Source organism: Rhinolophus ferrumequinum, chromosome 2 (assembly GCF_004115265.2).
Source record: "Rhinolophus ferrumequinum isolate MPI-CBG mRhiFer1 chromosome 2, mRhiFer1_v1.p, whole genome shotgun sequence".
Taxonomy (NCBI): Eukaryota; Metazoa; Chordata; class Mammalia; order Chiroptera; family Rhinolophidae; genus Rhinolophus; species Rhinolophus ferrumequinum.
In genome coordinates this window covers 108,117,552-108,138,327 of record NC_046285.1, presented here as the reverse complement: position 1 = coordinate 108,138,327, position 20,776 = coordinate 108,117,552, and the positions used below count along the sequence as shown (strand labels likewise).

The following is a 20,776-nucleotide window of genomic DNA, read 5'->3' as shown; positions in this document are numbered from 1 at the left end:
CATCATCCAGCCGAGAGGTAAGGAATGGCCCTGATTTAAACACAGCCCATGGGAAATCCGCGTGTCCTGTCGCAGAAGCCGGGACGGACACGTGCTCTCTGCACACACCACTTCTCCCAGTTGACAAAGCTGACGGAACAGACACTAAATTTTCATTTATAACATCCTCCAGCAAAAGCTCGATAGGTTACTCGTCTGGGTGCTTAGAGGACACAGAGGGCTAACAGGGCAGGGCGGGGCAGGCTGAGGGCAGACAGGGGGACCTCACAGGCGTGGAGCGGCTGTGGTCAGCCAGCAGTGCAGACGCTCAGCGCCACGCACACGCGTGCACCAAGCAGGTATTTACAAGCTCCAAAATACCCTGATGCCTTCCTCTAAGAGACAAAACAATCAGTAGTGGGCCGGCAACCTGGGATGATAAGAGAAATGCACTTTCCATGACACAGTCCGCATACATTCTGAGTTCTTGCTTGCTTCAGAAGCACTGAAAACTACTCACACTCCATCTTATTAAAAACACTACTATGTAAAGAAAAAGAAATGTTAAAATTGGAGAAAGATAGCCCTCTAGCGCAAGTCTTCTTAAATAGATGCTTTCTCTTGACACATCATGCTACTTTATTTCACAAATGTGCATATTCATCACGATAACATTTTTCGTTGCTTCCAAGAAGACAGGAAGTACAGAACTGGCATCGCTAAGTGTCAGCATCGAAGCAGCAGCTTACCTTTCCAAGAATATTATCTGTTGGCTAAGCTACCCCGGGAGCAGTGGGACAGTTACGTGATCTACACTCTGGGACGGTTCCAGCCAAGCAGATGACTGCCGTGGACGACATCCCGCTGTCCTGACAAGGAGACGGGGACAGCTGCGCGCGCACTCTGCCTGGGCAGAACCGGAGGTGGCAGCTGGGACTGACAAGGAGATACGTAGGCTGCTTCTAAGGGGACCTCACGAGAGGGCTCGGAGGGGACGCCAATCTGAAGGCAGCAGCCACCAGGCTGCCAGAGGCCACGCACATGTGACAGCACAGAGCATGGGCCACATGTTTCTGAAACAGCATGTGTCAGGTTGTTCATGCTGGTGTCCATCCACAGGGACCGGGACTGGCTTCAACCAGAGAGAAGGTCTCCTGTGCGGTTTCTGGAAGGAAGGCCCAGCCCACCTCGTGTCGCCACGACGGCCATGCAGCAACCATGAAGCCGTCTGCCTGCAGAGCTCGGGGATCCACGGCCTCAGCCGGTGGCTCTGGGCGGGGAGCAGGGCAAGGGACCCACCTGGGCTGTCACTGCTGCCTGCTCTCAGCATAGGGCCACTCATCACTTGGCCTGTGTGTCCTTCCTCGGGAACAGGTGCACACAGGCCAGTACCATGCATACACACACACACACACCACACACACCACACACACACACACACACCACACACACCCCCCCCCCACACACACACACACACTCACACCACACACACACCATATACCACAACACACACACACACCACACACTCACACCACACACACACCACACACACACACCATATACCACACCACACACACCAGACACACCACACACACACACACCACATACACACACCCCTACACCACACACACACGCCCCCACACACACCACACACACCCCCACACATACACCACACACACACACACACCCACCCACACCACACACTCACACCACACACACACCACACACACACACCATATACCACAACACACACACCCCCACACACACACACCACACACTCACACCACACACACACCACATACACACACCACACACACACGTCCCCACACACACCACACACACCCCCACACATACACCACACACACACACATACAGGCGTCAGACATCAAGCGAAAGGGCTGCACTCCCCTTACTACAAGCTCCCAGCTTCTGTGGGAGCCTTTAAACCTTTTTTAAAAGCACTGCTATCCGGGTTAAAGATAAATCAGAAGGGAGAAGTACGTTCCGTGAACTTTTCACAGACAAAGCTGAGAGGGGAAGCTGGCGTGGCCGAGCCCCTCTGTCCCCAGCCCAGTGAGGACCCTGTGGGAAGGAGAAGCCCCAGGTGAGTTTCGGGCCCCTCCAGGTGTAATGTTAACTCATTCAAGTCTGGAAGCTTAAGGTCAGCAGACTCACGTGAGCCCCTTCCCTCAGGATTTAGGGACAATCCACAGTGTTTGAACGGAAAATTTATGCCCTGCCACCCCCAATGGTCAGCTATTTAAATCCATCCCCACGGTTATGTGACGTTTGTATAGACGGAAAGCTGGCGAGCATCACGAGAAGCAGGCCGTGACTTAGTGGGAAGCAGGTGGCTTCATGAGATGCCCCTGGAGGCACACGCTCCGTCCAGACATGCACGTCACGGCCCAGGACCGTCACCAGGACTGTCACCAGGACCGTCACCAGGAGTGACAGCCCCAGACACGCGGCTGGAAGGGAGATGCCCACGGTTAACAGAGAAGGTATCACACACTCAAAACATGCCACCGCCATTAGCCCGTATCCCAGGAAAATTACTTTCCCCAAACTAGTGTCATGAACTAAATTGACAGAAACACTAAGACTGTCATGAAAAATCGCAACTTGACAGGACACAACAGGCCTAGACCTTACTCATGTTTTCTTCATCTTCTAGCTCCATGGCAAAATGCGTTGGGAGGTTTCTTGACTGGCGGAGACTGTTTCTGTCTGAAAGACAGGAAGAAGAGAACATTCAGTGGCTCGTCTTCGGAGCAGCATGGGGTACGCCTCCTCTGTGGAAAGACGGCATTATTACAAGCAAAAGCGAAAACTCAGACAATGAGGACAGGTCGGGCCGCCACCAGGACACAGTGTTCTGATGCCCCTCCTCGTCAGCACGTCACCACAGGCCCCCCGAGGACCCCGCTGCAGGAGGGCAACGGAGTGGGAAGGGGCCCTGCAAGGAGGATTTGAGGGCCACTCGGAGGAGTGGGGGTGATTGCAGGGGTGGGACATGGAGCGCTCCGAACCAGGGAGAAAGACGACGATGCTTATGTCTCTGAAGGAGACATCCTGTAGGCCGGGATGATCCTGTAGGTGACGATGACAGAAGCCAGCCCCCCTGCACTGGACCTTTGCAGCCTTCTGGTCAGGTCGGGGAAGCAGAGCGGCCACAGCACCTCACTTCACACTCCCCCTTCTCCGTGGGGAGCATCTCATACAGACAAAAGGACAAGCATGGGCTTGTTAAAATCTCACCTGAGTTCTCAGCCATATATAGCTTAGTATTTTTGTTGGCAGGAGAAACCACAGGAAATCCTCAAAGAATCACTGCAATTACCTACTTATTAACAAATTTAAGAGTTCCCTCTTCCTAAATAATTGGCTATACTTTGCACGACTGTACAAACACATGGTCTATAACAAAGCAGCCCATCAAATTGCAACTGAGGAAAAAGTGCAAACTGTCGCCCCGTCGCTTTATACGAATGAAATTTATGTTATAAAGCACTACAAGCAAATTCACTGCTTTTAGGAACAGTGACTAAAACGCTAAAGCATGTGCGTATCTCACAGATACCTCACGTGTCATGTCTAATTGACGAGTTTCCGTGACAGCCACTTATCAATTATGTCCCACCTCACGTGTATCTGGCAAATCCGTTGCTAAAAGTTAAATGAGTCTCTATCTGGAATCCTTCATTCGAGCTAGTGTTCCAGGTAGTTTTAAAAGCATTTTTATTTTATACTCATTAATTACTTCTAAGTATGTTTTCTAAAAATCTGTCATATGCAAAGCGGTGTTGGAACTACAAGACCTAAAATGAATCAAATTCTGTGACTGGGAAAGTGAAACACAAGCACTGTCTGGACAGCTGATTATATTTAGAAATTCCTGTTAATCATTTAGGTGCAGAAACAGTACTTGTCTTTCAGCGCTTCATACTGAAGTTCTCAGAGATGGAATGGTTGTATCTGGGATTTATTATTATAAGACGGCCCAGCGTGCTGGGATGACATGGCATGCATTCTGGTCACTGCTAATGCTGGCTGATGGGCACATGCGTTCACGATGCCACCAGTATTTGTATGTTGTGGGGACAGAGCCAGGAGTGCAGTTTCCAGGCTCTCGGCCTCACGTGGAAAGGTGCTGGCTCAGGTAATAAATGGCCATCAACTGTGATCGGATGGCCATCAGCTGTGGCTAGTTGGCCGTCAGCTGTAACCAGTGAGCCATTGGCCACTAATATAACTGCCGTGGCTACGCCAGCAGAAAATGGGGGCTAGCGAGAAGATGGTGGCTGAGCTGGCAAGTGCGGATTGCAGTTAGCAATTGAGGTTGGTTGGCAGAGAGAAGTGGACGGCAGGTTGTGGATAGTGTGGCTCCTGCTTCTTGTGTCTCCAACCCAGCCGCCAGCGAGACTATAGTGGTGTGGCTCCCCCATCTATGGCTCCGTGGGTGTTCCTTTTTGGCTTCACCATGTCCTGCGTTCTTATGTGGGGAGCGGGACTAGAGACCCCAGAAGGGACCCCAATGACTCCCTGCATGACATATGTGTTTACAGTCCCATTATGGCAACTTTTAATACGAAGTAATCTCCTTGGGGTCTAGAATGGAAGGTCAGACGCGGAGGCGTGCAAGACCACCGCACGTCCTGCGCAAGACGCAGGTGCTCTGAGGAGCCTCCTGGCTGGAGGGTCAGGTAGGGAGCTGGGTGCGTGGCAGTTAAGCCAGGCCTGCAGGAGAAGGTGCAGCACGAAGAGGGGAGGGAGATGGGGGCGCGTGGGGAAGCACAGAGGGTGGTGAGACGCAGCCACAGCGTCCGGGGAAATGCACTGCCAGTCCCGGAAACAGCGCACGTGGAGCCCTGCTTCAGAAACAGGCAGAAGGGAGCCGTGTGGAGGGAGACGGAGCAGTGTCCTCCTCCTCCTCCCCTTGGTACAAGTGACAACCCTGACGCCACACAGAAAGCAACCTAAGGGGGCTCTGAGGATGGAGGGAGGAAGGCAGACCTGCCGGGACTCGAGCACTGCGGGGGTCCCCTGGGTCTTCCTTTGGTGTTGTTATCCCAGACTTGTTGCTGAAGCAGCCAGCAACCCGGAAACACCAACAGGCACAGACAAAAGACCCCACCAAACGCTGCTCTCCCTGGCAAAGGACCAGGAGAGGGCCCTCCGGGCAGGATGGACGTGACTGAAGGAACTGCCCTCCTCCAGCCAGACCCACCCTCTCTCCAAGCAAGGCCCGGGGGGCCTCGACTCCCCTTCCCTCCCACCCTGCAAGGCAGGGTCAGGGAGCCTGGACTCCTACCTACCCCTGTAATGAGATGACGAGGTACCTGCCCCTGCCCGCCAGGTGTCAGGAAGGCCCAGTGGTGAGTCAGGACTCTGGCCCCGAGCAGCAGGGTCAGTGGAGGCCTGGTGGGTGGGGCCTGAGCTTCGCCCCTGCCCTCATCACCGCAGTGTGAGCGCGGCAGCTCAAGCACACGTTCCAATGACAGTCTCAGAACGTGGCATGTCCAGTTTCCAATAAAACATCATTCATCACACCGAGAGCCAGAAGGAACTCAAACTGAATAAAAAAAGACAATCAACAGACACCAACCCAGAGACGTCAGAATTATCTGAGAAAGGTTTTCAAGCAGCCATCATAAGGAAGAAGTGGGAGGAACCCATCTAGCGGATTTCAACACTTACTATGTGGTGTTAGTCACGAAGGCAGCGTGGTACTGCGAGGGACACACAGACAGACCTCTGGGGACAGCAGGACGCAGAGACAGGCCCCAATCAGGCAGCTCACTGAAGGCAGGACAGCCTTGCAGTTGGAGCCACCAGGCATCCAAGTCTCTTGTCTGCACAGAAATGCACTCGACATGGCCCAGGGCTGGGCGTGCAACATACACCACACAACTCCCAGGCAAGCGGCAGGAGGAAATCGTCAGGACCTAGGGCCAGGCAGAGCTCACAGACCACATGCCAAAAGCACAATCCATGAAATAAACTGGGCTTTCTTTGATATGTTGGACCTCACTGAAATTAAAACTTTCTGCTCTGCTAAAGGCCCTGTGGAGAAGATGAAAAGACAGGCTACAGACCGGGAAAAAATATCAGAAAACCTCATGTTCCACAAACAGAATACATAAGAAATTCTCAAAACTCAACAATAAAACAAACAATGCAATTAGAAAATGGGCAAGAGACATGAAGAGGATTTGCAAATGGAAGAAGAACACATGAAAAGATGTTGAAAAGCACTAGCCATCTGGATAAAGCAACCTGAGACCACGTGACACCCCACTGTCGACCTGTGACAATGGCCAAAACAGAAACCAGTGAGAACCCCAGATGCTGGTGGGGACAGAAAACGGTGTGGGACTCTGAGAAACAGTCTGGTAGCTTCTTACGAACTAAACGCGGGCTCTTGTCCCAGAGAGACGAAGACGCGCGTTCCAGCAACTTCGTTCACAACAGTCCCAAACTGGGAACAGCCCAGATGCTCCTCAGTGGCCGCACAGCTGGACTGTGGCCCCCCCATGGCGTGGGACACTGTGCGGTGACAGGAAGGAACACACTACTGACACACGCAGCGACCGACCGATTGGGGTCAGGCTCCGGGGAATCAGCCGAGTGACAAAAGCCAGTCCCCGAAGGCTACACATGGGGTGGCCATAATGTGACATTGTTGAAACGAGGAAATGACAGGAACAGAGGACAGGTGAGTGGTTGCCAGGGTTGGGAGGGTGAGGCTGTGACCACGAGAGCCAGGGGAGCGATCCTGTGGAATGTTCTGGATCCTGCCTGTCTCGGGCCGACATCCTGGTGGTGTGGTGACGGTGCACTGCATAAAGTGAACACGGTTCCCTCGCATCACTTCTTACAGCTTCACGGGACTCGACACGGTTTCCAAATAAAAAGCTTCACTAAAAGCAGGCAGAAGGCACAGGACCTGTCTGTACTGCAGGGACCACTCCCGGAGAGCGCTGGCTCCCTGCAGGCCGGGCCGAGGCAGGACGCACTGGCAGTGACAATGACAGTAGGAGCCCAGGAGGGGCCCGGCTCTGGCGGAGCCCACTTGGTCTGTGCAGCGCGCCGTGTTTCCTGCTTACATATTAAAGTGCTCAGAAAGGACACGGAAATGTCTCACAGTAGAAAATAACCAAGCTGTGCCCAGTGGTGGGAGGTACGTGCGTACTGAGAATGGAAGCCCAAATCGCTCGCAGAGCAGAAGCCAAGACTTCCACTTCCTACAAATGCCAACTCTTGTACCAAAGGTTATAAAACAAAGCGAGGGAGCGAATGCAAGACTTCAGAGCACGTCATGTAACCTGTTCCTTTCATTCTGAAAGGCACCTCTAGGGCCCGAACTAAAAAGGCGGAAGAATTAAAACCCCATCTGGAAGAAAATTCCAGGAACGGCCAATTAAAGAAAAGCTTTATTTGGTAGCAATACTCAAACTATTCCTTCATTTTTCAGGAGCCCCTAGAGCAGGAAGAAGAAAGACATACTTGGGAGGCAGTGGAGTGGAAAGACCATCAAGATGGCATCAAAAGACCAGGGCTGACGTGTGACTTGGTTGCAGTCACAATGCAACGTTCTTTTTTAAATGAACTAGATAAGCTGATTCTAAGGTTTAGGTGGAAAAACAAATAGGTCTGATTATTCAGGAGAAGCTCTGAACTAAAGGAGCAATGAGGTGGGGCCGGACCCCGACAGGCACAGCGCCCACGGATGGAGGATACAAAGTCGCACACAGGGAGAGGGCACATGCAGCACGACACTGTTAGGTGAGGTGACACTGCAGTCGGTGACGTACGGCGGCTTCTCTGACGAGCAGCGGGACAGGGATGGCCACGGGGAAGCTCCGTCCACAGGCCCATCCACCGGGCTCGCTCGCGCAGTACTGTCAGCTCCGATCTCCGTGGGTCCTTCGTTTCAAACACCAGGACTCGCCTGGCAGTGCTCCATTTGTTAGGTGGTGAGAGGTGAGTGAGTGGTCATCTGGGGTAGTTTTCTTTACGCCTTTGTGGAGGCTTATGTTGTAAAGCAAAGGACGAAACATTTACACGAATCACGTTCCCATCACGCTCTGACGACTCCTTGTCTCTATGGAAACAAGCTGCACCCATCCCACCCCTTCCCCACTTCCCATTCCTCCAGGGAAGAAAAATATGCAGAACGTGACTTATTTATATGAAAGGTGCACCAGAACTTGAGTACTATCTGTTGGGCTGGTAAAAAGTGCTATCTTTAGGAATTCACTAAAAATTTACAGATTAAAAATGTTTGAGACAAACAGTAACCTTGATTAAAATTACCAGCAATTATTACTGACTGAATCCACTTTACTCTCAAAAAGGATAGTTTTGGGAAAAGTTTTACACATTCGGTATCTCTGTCACATGCTGCAAATTTTAGAAAAGAGACGAGTCAGTGACGGCGATGCATGTTCGTTCTGTGCTGGAGTCCAGCCGCCGCGGACGGCGACGTGAACTCTGGGGCACAACTGTGAACGATGATGTCTTTATTTAACAAAGGCGACCGAAGCATCAAATTCTTATGATATTTGAAGGAAAAGGATTAAATATCAACAACTTCATCCTGGATGTTAAGAGAATACACTTCATGATTTGTATTTTGCTTTCAACATTATCTAAACAAAGTAATAATCACTAAAGCATTCAAAACATTCAATTTCTAGTATTTTACAATGAAAAGTTTCCTTTCTAGAAAACCCCGCAAGGAATGTTCAGTTCGGTTACCCTTTAGTGATTTTTCTACACATGGAGCAAGATATAATATAGCTGACTGTGCACAGCAAATAAGGTTCATGCATTAACTTTAGCAAGTATATTTATTCTAGTGAAAAGCAGCATAGAAGAATGTGGAGCCATCATCAAGAAAACCCCTCCTAGAACTAATAAACAATTGTATCAAGGTTGCAGAATACTGGGTTAATATACAAACCTCAACTGCTTTCCTATATGAGTCATGAACAAGTAGAATTTGAAATAAAAACACATTACTGTTTACATTAGCACCCAAGAAACTGAACTATTTAGGTATAAATCTAACAAAACGTGCAAGACCTGTATGAGGACGAGTACAAAACTCTGATGAACACAATCAAAGAACTAAATAAATGAAGAGATAATCCACATTCATACATAGGAAACTCAATATTGTCAAGATGTCAGTTCTTCCCAACTCAATCTATAGATTCAATGCAATCCCAACCAAAACCCCAGCAAGGTGTTTTGTGGCTATTGACAAACTGATTCTAAACTTTACGGGGAGAAGCAGAAGACCGGAATAGCCAACTCAGGACTGAAAGAGAAGAACAAAGCTGGGGGACTGACAACACTGGACTTCCAATCAGGACAGTGTGGTCTGTTGAAAGAAACAGGCAACAGGTCCATGGAACAAAGGAGAGAGCCCAGGAATAGACTGACTTGAACACAGTAACTGACCTTGACAAAGGAGGAGCGGCAACACAATGGAGCCAGAAGGTCTCTCCAACAAAGGGTGCTGGAACCACTGGCACCCACATGCAAAACGCGGACCCAGACACAGACCCTACACCCGTCACAGAAACTAACTCAAAGTGGATCACGGGCCTAAATGTAAAATGCGAAACTCTAAAACTCATAGAAGAAAACACAGGAGAAAACCTAGATGACCTTGGGTTTGGTAATGATGACTTTTTAGGTACAACACCAAAGGCAGGATCCATGAAAGAAAGAACTGATGAGGTGGGCTTCATCACAATGGAAAACTTCTGCTCTGTGAAAGACAGCGTCAAGGGAATGAGAAGACAAACTACTGACAGAGAAAATATCTGCAAAAGATGCGTCTGGTAAAGGACCGTTACCAAAATATACAAAAAACGACACAATAAGAAGACAGACGACCCGATTAAAAACCGAGCCGAAGACCTTAACAGACACCTCACCGAAGAAGGCACGCAGATGACAAACAAGCACATGGAGATGCTCCCATCACGTCACCAGGAAAACGCAAGTACAAACGACGGGACAGCAGCACACACCCACCAGAATGGCCCCCACCCGGGACACTGACAGCACCAGGCGCGGCGAGGACGTGGACCCACAGGAAGTCTCACTCACTGCGGGCGGGACGGCAGGTGGTGCAGCCACAGGAGGACAGTGGGTGGTTTCTTCCCAAAGTGGACGTCCTCTCACCACAGGATCCAGCGATCACACTACTGGTATTGACCCAAAGGAGCTGCAAACTTACGTCCACACAAAACCTGCCCACGGACGTTTACAGCAGCTTTATTCATGACGGCCAAACCTGGACCCACCCAGACGCCCGTCCGTGGGTGATGGACAAACTGTGGTCCATCCAGGAGACGGGCTGTTGTTCAGTGAGAAAGAGAAATGAGCCACGAAGCCCTGGACAGACACGGGGGCACCGTAAGTGCATATGACTGCGTGAAAGAAGCCCGTCTGAGCAGGCGTCCAGTTCTGTGACATTCTGGAAAAGGCAGAACTGCGGAGACAGTGAGAGGTCAGGGGTCGCCAGGGGACAGAGGGAGGGGTGAGCAGGAGGAGCACAGAGGGAGCTCAGGGCAGTGACACGCTCTGTATGACACTGTGACAGTGGACACACGTCACTGTCCATCTGTCCAAACCCACGGAAGGCACAGCACCAAGAGGGGCCCCTGGTGTAAAGTGTGGGCCCTGGGTGATGACGACGTGTGTGTCACTGTAGGTCCATCAGTTGTAACAGAAGCCCCACCCGGTGGGGACGCTGACGGTGGGGGAGGCTGTGCCTGTGGGGGGGGGCAGGGGGTAAACGGGAAATCTCTGTACTTCCTTCAATTTTTCTCTGAACCTAAAACTGCTCCAAAGAACTTAATAAAAAAGCATAGTGAAGCATATAATACCTACCACATTAAGTGGGAAACGTGATGAGAACGGTGACGCGTGTCAAGGACAATTAGCAGACGTGACGGGCTGTGCTCAGGTCGCTGACACTGGGAGGCGAGGACAGAGACAGGGCGGGAGCCAAGCAGACAGACGCCCGCTACTCTTGCCGGCAGATGACGACGGGGGCTGGCGGTGCCTCTACTTGGGGGTGCAGTTCCCCTCCCCCCATTAAAAAGGAAACGTGGAGAAGAAACGGCACGTCATCGTGGGCAGTGCTGGGGCAGAGCCTCCCCCGGTGGCTGTGGGTGGCCGCAGGTCTGGGAGTGACTGCGGATGCAAATGTGCGAGTCTGTCACCTCACCCTCCTGACCTGCCCCACACCACCTGCCACAGGTGCTAAGCCAACACCAGAGCCCCCCGCCCGACTGTCTTCTTTCTCCCCACATCCCAAGAACATGTGAGGACCTGCCAGCTGTTCCCCCAAAGTGAGCACCAAGCACATCGGCCTCACCCCTGCCCTGTGCCGAGCGCCAGCCACCTCGGGTCCTCCCCGGGACGTGATCGTCAGTCCCTGCACAGCAGCAGGGCAGCCTCCTAAGTGTCCCTCGGACCCACACCCTCTGGCCACCCCCACACTGATCTGCAGTGCTCCTCCACCCAGGCGTGTCACTCTTTACCTGCCGTGCACGGTGCCGTCTGTCACCTGCAGCCTGGGTCCCTGCTGTGGCAGCTCTCCCAGGGGGCTGCTTCCCAGCTGGTCCCCACACCTGGGCAGACATACACGGCCCACTGGCAGCTCTCCTAGAGGACAGCTAGTTAACAGTGGCCCTACCCTGGGGGCCACCTGGCCCAGAGGCTACACGTGCTGCTACAGCTGTCTTCCCGAAACCAAAGCCACTATCCTCGGAGAAGCACCACCACACCGGAGGCCCTGCTGGCTCCTGGGCCGGGGACACCACTGCTGGCCCCTCCAGCCCCTCCCTTCTACATCCACAGCTCCAATGCGGGCTGTGCGTCGATCTCTGCAGAGGGAAAGACGTGGCTTTATCCATTTTTCCTAATTCATAATTTTTACTGAATTGTGCCAACGAGGCAGCAGCTTGTCCAAATACAGATGAGCTACAGTTATCCATGGAGACCTCATGGAAGGCATGGAACCCTGTCGGCTGTGCCAGGCGGCCTCAGCACTCGGGGGCACCCTGGGGACCAGCCAGGCCAGCAGTGCCCTGTCAGACAGAGGGCCAGCACGGACAGCTGCCCAGAGAGTGGGGCTCCCAGACCTGAGCTCTCCTCTAAGGCCGCACGTGAGCCTCACAGGGCCGGCCTCCCAGGCTCGTGCCGCTGGAGCTGCGGCCGCCTCCCGGTCCCTTGCCCCGTCCTACCTGCTGCCCTGCCCTTCCCAGCAGGCTGAGCTCCCAGAGGGCAGCCTCGGAGCTGGTCCTCCGTGTTCTCAGCACTCGGCAGGACGCCTCCCAGTGGCAAGGTGTGGACACCCATCTGGAGGTCCCCAACGAACTAATCACATCTTGACCATCACCTGTGTCATGTGACCTCTTTACTGGTTTTCTCTGAAACAGGCCTAAACTTGGCATGATACTAAGCCACCTCTGGAGTTCTTAAACCAAAAACATTTGTAAATAAAGCAGCTTTAAATCGTGACTGTTGGTACAAGTCACAATGAAGGAGTGTCCCCCAGCAAGTATGACAAGTGTCCTTTTACACGTGTTATGAATCCCTTGCTTGAGGTCACGCTCCACTGGAAGCCCCACCCACTGACCTGTGCCTGTGGCCCATAGGACAGCCATGATTGGGGTGGGAGACGCTGCCAGGGTGACAGTCCTGAGTGAGCCTGTTTCACCCTGTCTAGCTATGGCCTCGGGCAAGGTCTTCAAGGGCTCTGAGCCTCGTTTCATTGGTGACGCTCACGTCTCGCGGGTTGGTGGGTCTGCGGAGGGACGGTGTCCACACCTGCGTGTGGCACCTGTGTGTGGCACCTGTGTGGAGCACCCGCATGAAGCACCTGTGTGGAGCACCTGCGTGGATTACCTACATAGAGCACCTACGTGGAGCACCTCTGTGTGGCACCTGCATGCAGCACCTACGTGGAGCACCTCTGTGTGGCACCTGCATGCAGCACCTGCACGGAGCACCTACGTGGAGCATCTATGCGTAGCACCTGCATGCAGCACCTACGTGGAGCACCTCTGTGTGGCACCTGCATGCAGCACCTGCACAGAGCACCTACGTGGAGCATCTATGCGTAGCACCTGCATGCAGCACCTACGTGGAGCACCTCTGTGTGGCACCTGCATGCAGCACCTGCACGGAGCACCTACATGGAGCATCTATGTGTAGCACCTGCACGCAGCACCTGCGTGGAGCACCTGCATGTGGCACCTGCGTGGAACACCTGTGTGTAGCACCTGCGTGGAGCACCTGCGTGCAGCACCTGCGTGGAACACCTGTGTGTAGCACCTGCGTGGAGCACCTTCATGCAGCACCTGCGTGGAGCACCTGCGTGGGGCACCTGCATGCGGCACCTGCGTGGAACACCTGTGTGTAGCACCTGCGTGGAGCACCTGCGTGCAGCACCTGCGTGGAACACCTGTGTGTAGCACCTGCGTGGAGCACCTTCATGCAGCACCTGCGTGGAGCACCTGCGTGGGGCACCTGCATGCGGCACCTGCGTGGAACACCTGTGTGTAGCACCTGCGTGGAACACCTGTGTGTAGCACCTGCGTGGAGCATCTGCACGCAGCACTTGCGTGGAGCACCTACGTGGAGCACCTGAGTGGAGCACCTGCGTGGGGCACCTGCACGTGGCACCTGCGTGTAACACCTGCACACAGCACCTGCGTGGAGCACCTGAGTGGAGCACCTGCATGCGGCACCTGCATGCAGCCAGAGTGTCTGAGTGTCAGCTGGCATCACGACTAGCGCGGGGCAGGGCCGACGTGGACAAAGCCACACAGTCACGCTTCTCCATGTCCCTAGTCACGTATGGCTCCTCCTGGTTAATCAAAACTCCAGGCTCAGATGACACAACAAAATACTGACGCTGATTTGAAGCGCTAGACGGTGTGAGCTCGTGAACTGTGCCAAGCTGTCTGCACGCAGTCCCACGGCAGCTGGTAGGAACCTTGGCGATTCATAGTCTCAGGAGAATCACAGGAATTCCTACCGGAATGTACTTTCAAAGTCATGTTTCAGCTTGCCCTTTAGCCTCAGCTTGTGGGCTCTGTCTTTAATCTCATGACGACCACAAAGAAGATGGAACAACAAAGCCGAGTCCCGTTGGCGGGACGACATACAACAGGAGTGAAGACCACACTGAGCTCATTTTCTCCAGGCAGAGTTTACTGCAACCAAATGATTAGGCAGCGAACTAATTTCTACGTCACTTACGGTAAAAGCCCATAGCATTATGAGTTAGTCACATCCAAAACCATTTTTAGTAAATGAGAGTTCTAGATACATAAAATCTACAAGTTTCTGCACATATTTAGTTATTTAGCTACACTTAGCATTGAAATAAACAGAATTGAGCTGCTGGGAATGTCCATAAAGTGTGATCAGTACACCCCACACACGCACACGCCACATACCACACACACACACACACCACATACCACATACACACACCCCACACACACGCACACACTACATACCACACACACACACCCCACACACACGCACACACCACATACCACACACACACACCACATACCACATACCACACACACACACACACCAACCACATACACACCCCACACACACGCACACACCACATACCACACACACACCCCACACACATGCACACACCACATACCACACACACACACCACATCCCACATACCACACACACACACACACACCACATACCACATACACACCCCACACACACGCACACACCACATACCACACACACACACCCCACACACACGCACACACCACATACCACACACACACACGCACACACCACATACCACACACACACACCACATACCACATAACACACACACACCACATACCACATACACATATCACACACACACACATCTCTCCCCATGTGCACACACACATATACACACACACCACCCACACACCCCACACGTGCACACATACATATCACACACACACACACCACATCCCACATACCACACACACACACACACCACATACCACATACACACCCCACACACACGCACACACCACATACCACACACACACACCCCACACACACGCACACATCACATACCACACACACACACGCACACACCACATACCACACACACACACCACATACCACATAACACACACACACCACATACCACTTCACATATCACACACACACACACCTCTCCCCATGTGCACACACACATATACACACACACCACCCACACACCCCACACGTGCACACATACATATCACACACACACACACACACACACACACACACCCCCGCACACAGCAGCCGTAAGGAACAAAGTGGGGCCTGGAAAACGCCGTAAGAGGCACAGATTCGGATCAGTGAATAGACTGACGCAGCGATACAGAGTGATGAAATCACAAAAAGCAACTTCTCTGGGATTAAAACCACCAAACAGAATTGGGCTTTGTGCCCGAGCCTCGCCCTTCACTGCCACCTCCCGCTGAGCCCCGCTGAGGACCGGTGGGAAGGTGCCCCCTGTACAGGCTGACATGCTCGGTCAGCTCTGACCCAAGCCCACTGGATCCCCCCCGCACGTCTCAGGGGCCCTGGGTGCCCCCATCGGAAGGCAGCCCCTTCCAGATGAAGCCCCCGAGGGCACCCAGTGACCTCCCTGTGCCCAGTCTATCTGGATATTAGAGCCTTGTTTGTTTCGCCGACCTTTCAACAGCCTCCTAAAGCCAACAATATGAAGATAAGACCCGATTTAAAAATGGTAGATGACCGTGAACCAAATTCCTAGAAGAATACATGCGACGGCTTCAATAAGCTTCTCTTTTAAAGTTTTGCCTCATTCACCAGTAAGCAAAGAAAGATGTCATTTGTCAAACTGACAGTGTGAAGTCACAAGTTGGCTGCGGTACAGGGAAGGAAGGGGTCACTCTTCCTGGTGAACAAACCCAGCCTGTTGCAGGGAGTGCCCTTGGCCTGACTGGGCCCCTCCAGGCCGCGTCCAGACAGGAAAACTACCCCCAGACTCAGGAGCGGCTGCAGGGGCTGCTGGGGCCATACGAGGCACTCAGAGCTCCCGCCGGGTACCAGGGCTCAGCAACCAGCGATGGGCGAGCCAGTTGTGCACCTCCTCCTGTGTGCACCTCTCCCTGGGGACCCTGTGGGGGGACCCAAGGCAGAAGCCAGGCAACATTGCGTTCCTGGCCATAACATTTGTTACTTGTTTCCTGATTGTGACAATAAACATTGTTTCCACAGTGTGAAAACCTGACTTCCTATCTATTCTACACCACCCCCCTCTAGAGGCAGACACCAGGCAGACACTGCCCTGAAAAGAACTTGGAAGCTGGTCTGGAAAGGAGCGTCGGAAACCCACACTGTCTCATCGGCCGTCTCATCGGCCGTTGGCACGGAGCAGACAGATGCTCTGGCTGATGTCACACTTTACTGCACAGCCTGTAGACTGCAGCAGTGTCAATCTCGGAGACAGCACAACTGCCAAAATACAGACGGAACGAATGCCTGCTGGGTAGAGGACAACCAGCGGATGTGGGAGCTGGGGAAGGTGCCACAGCTCAGGGCGCCCGGGGCAGAGTGGGGCAGGGCGGGAGCGGCGTCCAGTCCCGGGACTGAGGTTGACGCACGGCGACCTTGGGCAGGCCACCCAGCCCCCGAGCCGCCACAAAGTGACAATGCCAGGGCGCTGACACAATTTTGCAAATGAGGCAGCCGCTCCAGTTACCACTGTAATGCACCCCTGCTCTAAGCACGCGTTTTGCAGCGAAGCAACACACAAAAAGCAGCACGCGGGGCCTGACACGGAGCAATCCCTGAAGCTCACGGCCAGACTTTCCGATGGGCCTGTTCTCTCGGGTGTTCCGCCTCGGGGTGGGAGCAGGGAGCTCCGGAGGACGGGGACGAGGTGCCCCACGAGAAGGCATGGGTGTGAACGAGGCACAGCCCCGGCCTGGCCAGCCCCGGGCCTGCTGTGGGCCCTGGCTGCTGGGCGCTGTCCACCCCGCAGGCTGCCAGCCCAGGGGGGCGCCTCATCTAGACAGTCAGGACCCCCAGAATCGGAGCTTTGGTTAGGACGAAGTGGTGAGGGAAGATGGAGGTTTGTCCCCCATGGGGGTGCTGTGTGCCCCCTGGTGTGGACGCTGCTCCCAGGCCTGGCCACACAGCCTCCTGCGTGCTTCTCTGGATTCCCTCTCACCCCCCACTGCGGCACGAGGATGGGGCCCGCCCAGGGAGACTCCAGAACCTTCTGCTCAGGAGGGAAGGAAGGACCTGCATCCTTGCGTGACTGCTGGAGCACGGGGCTTGCTTCCTACTCGGTCACTGCCCATCTGGTCCCGTCCCCTCACCCCGTGTGTGTGTGTGTGTGGTCACGCACAGCCCACGCGTGTGTACACGCTCTCTCTCCGGCTGCAGCCCGCCCCCAGCCCAGGCCTGAGCAACAGCGGCTTTCAGCACCGGACACACCATCGGAGTGCCACCAGAAGGAGTGCCATCAGCTCAGAGCCGGCTCCAGAGGGGAAGTTTCGTCAACTCCACTGTTATAACCACAGCTTGTCCTTCCAAACGGACGCACTCAGAATGTTCTACCCACGCGGGCTCCACGTAATGTGCCTAATTGAAGTCCCCTTTATCTGAAAAGTACACCTCACTTTCTGGAACCCAAGGAAAAGGTAGTCAAGTGAACTGCATTTCCCACATGAACACCAACAGTTACACTAAGAACAGGCAGTTAGGATTCGACCCATTTCCAGGGCAGTTCAAGTGCAACCTCACCATCTAACGCTGCACGTCTGCTCAGAACTCAGTGGCTGAGCTGGCGCGGCTCTGCTCTCCCAGGACGCGCCCTGCAGCCGGCAGCAACTCCGGGGAGCAAGGTCCTCTGTGACACGAAGACCATCCCCACAAGTGCCACGGGACGGATCCAGCTGGGCCTGCTATCCGTGAGCTGCTGTTCACAGGCAGCCGGTGACTTCCCTGGCCGGGCCCTCTCCCGGCAGACACGGCTCCTTCCATTCCTGCCCCTTCCTCCCTGACACACAAAGCACGGAAGCCACATGTCACACAAATCCTCCCCTCATGCACCGAGGGGAACTTCAGGGGCCCTTTCCAGAGTAAGTGCCAAGTCTGAAGGCTGGGGCTGTCCCTCTGCCACTGCCGTCCTGTCACCTACACCTGTCCTGTGCACGCCCAAATCCTTCATGCCGGTACACAGAAAGCGCTAATGGGTACTTGTTGGATAGATGGATGGATGGACGTGTGGATGGACGGATTGGTGGATGGATGTGTGGGTGGATGGATGGATGATGGATGATGGATGGATGATGGATGGATGGACGCCACCCCACACCTCCAGCTCTAAGCATGCTCTGCACGCGCTCAGTGAGGCGGAACCAGGAGGAAGGCTTGCATGGCCGCCAGGCCCCTCCCTTGGGTGCTGCCGCACCCCCAGGGCCAGCCTGTCCCTACTCTGAAGGACAGACAGCACGAGATCTCCACTGCTCACCCTCCAGCAGCATGGCCTGGGCCTCCCTTTCTGCACAATGTCCGCTCACCCCGTTCGCTCCCCTTTTCTGGACACATGGGGGATCTCAGCTGCAGCGGCAGCACAGTTCAGAGCGGTCTTCACAGGGTGTGCGGGACGACTGGGCACAGACAAGGGGTTATCACACTTGGGACAAAGCACTCGATGGGAAAGCCCTTAATCTAGAAATACAACACAGGGGGCGGGGGGACCTTTTCATCTCCCCTCCTCCCCTCCCACTGCTGCTTTATCTGCAGCGGTGCCGTGAGTGAATAGGCGCCAGCAGCTAGGGAAGGCGGGCACGTGGGGTCCACCTGTCCCCAGCCGGGCGCCCCTGGCCTCGGGCTGCCGCTATCGGCCCGACAGCGTATCTGCTGTGTGGGGGCCTGGTCAGTGTTCCCACTGCACGTTACTCTTGCAGCCCTAATTTCTGATGACTAAGCTAAGCCATCTGGGGCTGAGGCACAGTCACCAGCCAAGGGAGTGACTGTCACTGCATGATATCTCAGGAGTGACGAAAGGCTACTGAAGCTGACAGGAAACCTGCTGCTATACTGTTCTCCACAAGCAATAAAATGTGAAAAGGCTCACAGCGCACCAGGGGAAAGCATCGCACGTGACCTGCGGCACCTTCAGATTACACAACTCTAACAGACGACGTTGCACATCTTGTAAAACTTTGCCAAGTTGGTACAAACAGGGAGACAGTCTTAATAAAACTCATGATCTTTAAAGGCATTTTTATCCATTTCAGACACGGTGCATATCACAGGGAAGAACAGGGACTAACATGTAACATGACCCTGTTCAGTATCATTCCCTGTGGACTTAGAGGAGAGACCAGTGAACACAATGCACGTAAGGCAGGCCTTCAACGGCTACATTCCGTCCAATCTCAATTTCTCCAGGTGTTGCTCCAAAACGGCTCCATATTTCAGATAGGTTTCCCCACTGAAGGGTGAGATTCCAGACTCCGTGAGGACGACCCGGGAGTCTACATGCAGTGGGACTGGCACAAATCATCTGAGTGACAGTGACTTCCAAAGGGGTGACGGCCGGATGATTCCGGCACTTCTCAATACTTCCCCCAACTTAAACGCCCAGTGAGGGGGGGCCACGGAAAAAGAGTGGCAATTCTAAGCTCAGGGTTTTGGACCAACATTTCTTACTGTTTTCCTTTTGCCTTTGTGCATCTTGCTTTTTTTAATGCTTAACTGAGGAAACAAAACAAGCCAATGCTGGAAACTGAGAGAATCACAGAGCCGTGCTGTGAGTGCACAGAAGACTCTGGGTGGCGGGGCCCCTGGCACACGCGGCCCCTCGGGGTGGTGCCCTCTGTTCTGGGCGCACAGCAGGCGTGGTGGCCATAAGGGTGTACGGGCCCCGAGGCCCTCAGCACTGCAGACACAGAACCCACCAGGCACGGCCGTGTGTGTGACGTGAGCGAGACGCTGCCCTGCTAACACTGCTGCCTACAAGTCCGTCTGCGCCTTCAGGAGCCACACCAACAACTGGGGCTCACCTGCCTGCGGGGGGCTGTCCCCCACCACAGACGGTCCTAACGACGGTGTCCCAGTGGAAGCCTGTGGTCCTGCCAGCTGGGGGCACAAGGTGATGCCAGGAAGAGGCTCACGGAAACCTGGGTAGAAGCACCTCGTCACCTAAGACATTTCCACGAGTCCATGCGTGTTAGACACAGACAGCAAACTCTAACACCTTTTAAAGCAACAATTCATCCCCCAAAGCCAGTAGTTTATAAATTTTATAGTCATGGACAATGTTTGAATCTGGTGTTAAGAAAAAATACAGATTTTAATATCTTAAAACATTAAAGACTGAAATGACCCGAGTGCTGAATGTCAGGAATTTGCTCTCCGTGTTTTTGAAAGGAAATATTTTCACAAGCTTGCCACAGCCTTCGTGTGTTCAGCAGGAAGAATGCTTTTCGTGTTAGGAAGTCACTCCTGGAGAGTGGTGGCCCAGGGCAGCCACACGAGCACCTGCCTGCGGAGGAAAAACCTGCTCGTGCTCAAAGCTGCACACTCTAAGGTTTCATGAGCAGCGCCTAAAACACACGCTCAACTTTGAAGCTTACGCGATCTCTACACACGTTTTCAAATCTCCTTTCTAAGCCAGTCCCTGTGTAAAATCGTAGAACATGCCAACAGAAAAGAGAAGCCCTTTAAAAGGGAAACACGACGTGA

At 53.6% G+C, this 20,776-nt stretch overlaps 1 protein-coding gene across 4 annotated transcripts in view; it reads right to left on the bottom strand.

Annotated features, from left to right (window-relative positions):
- Positions 1-20,776, bottom strand: part of ADARB1 (adenosine deaminase RNA specific B1) — a 113,388-nt gene that overhangs the window by 30,240 nt on the left and 62,372 nt on the right. For all 4 annotated transcript variants that reach the window (XM_033127310.1, XM_033127329.1, XM_033127302.1 and 1 more), the window contains exon 3: positions 2,635-2,709. In XM_033127310.1, coding sequence (XP_032983201.1) covers positions 2,635-2,662 — 28 coding nt within the window. In that variant the 5' untranslated portion in view covers positions 2,663-2,709. The remainder of the gene's footprint in view (positions 1-2,634; positions 2,710-20,776) is intronic.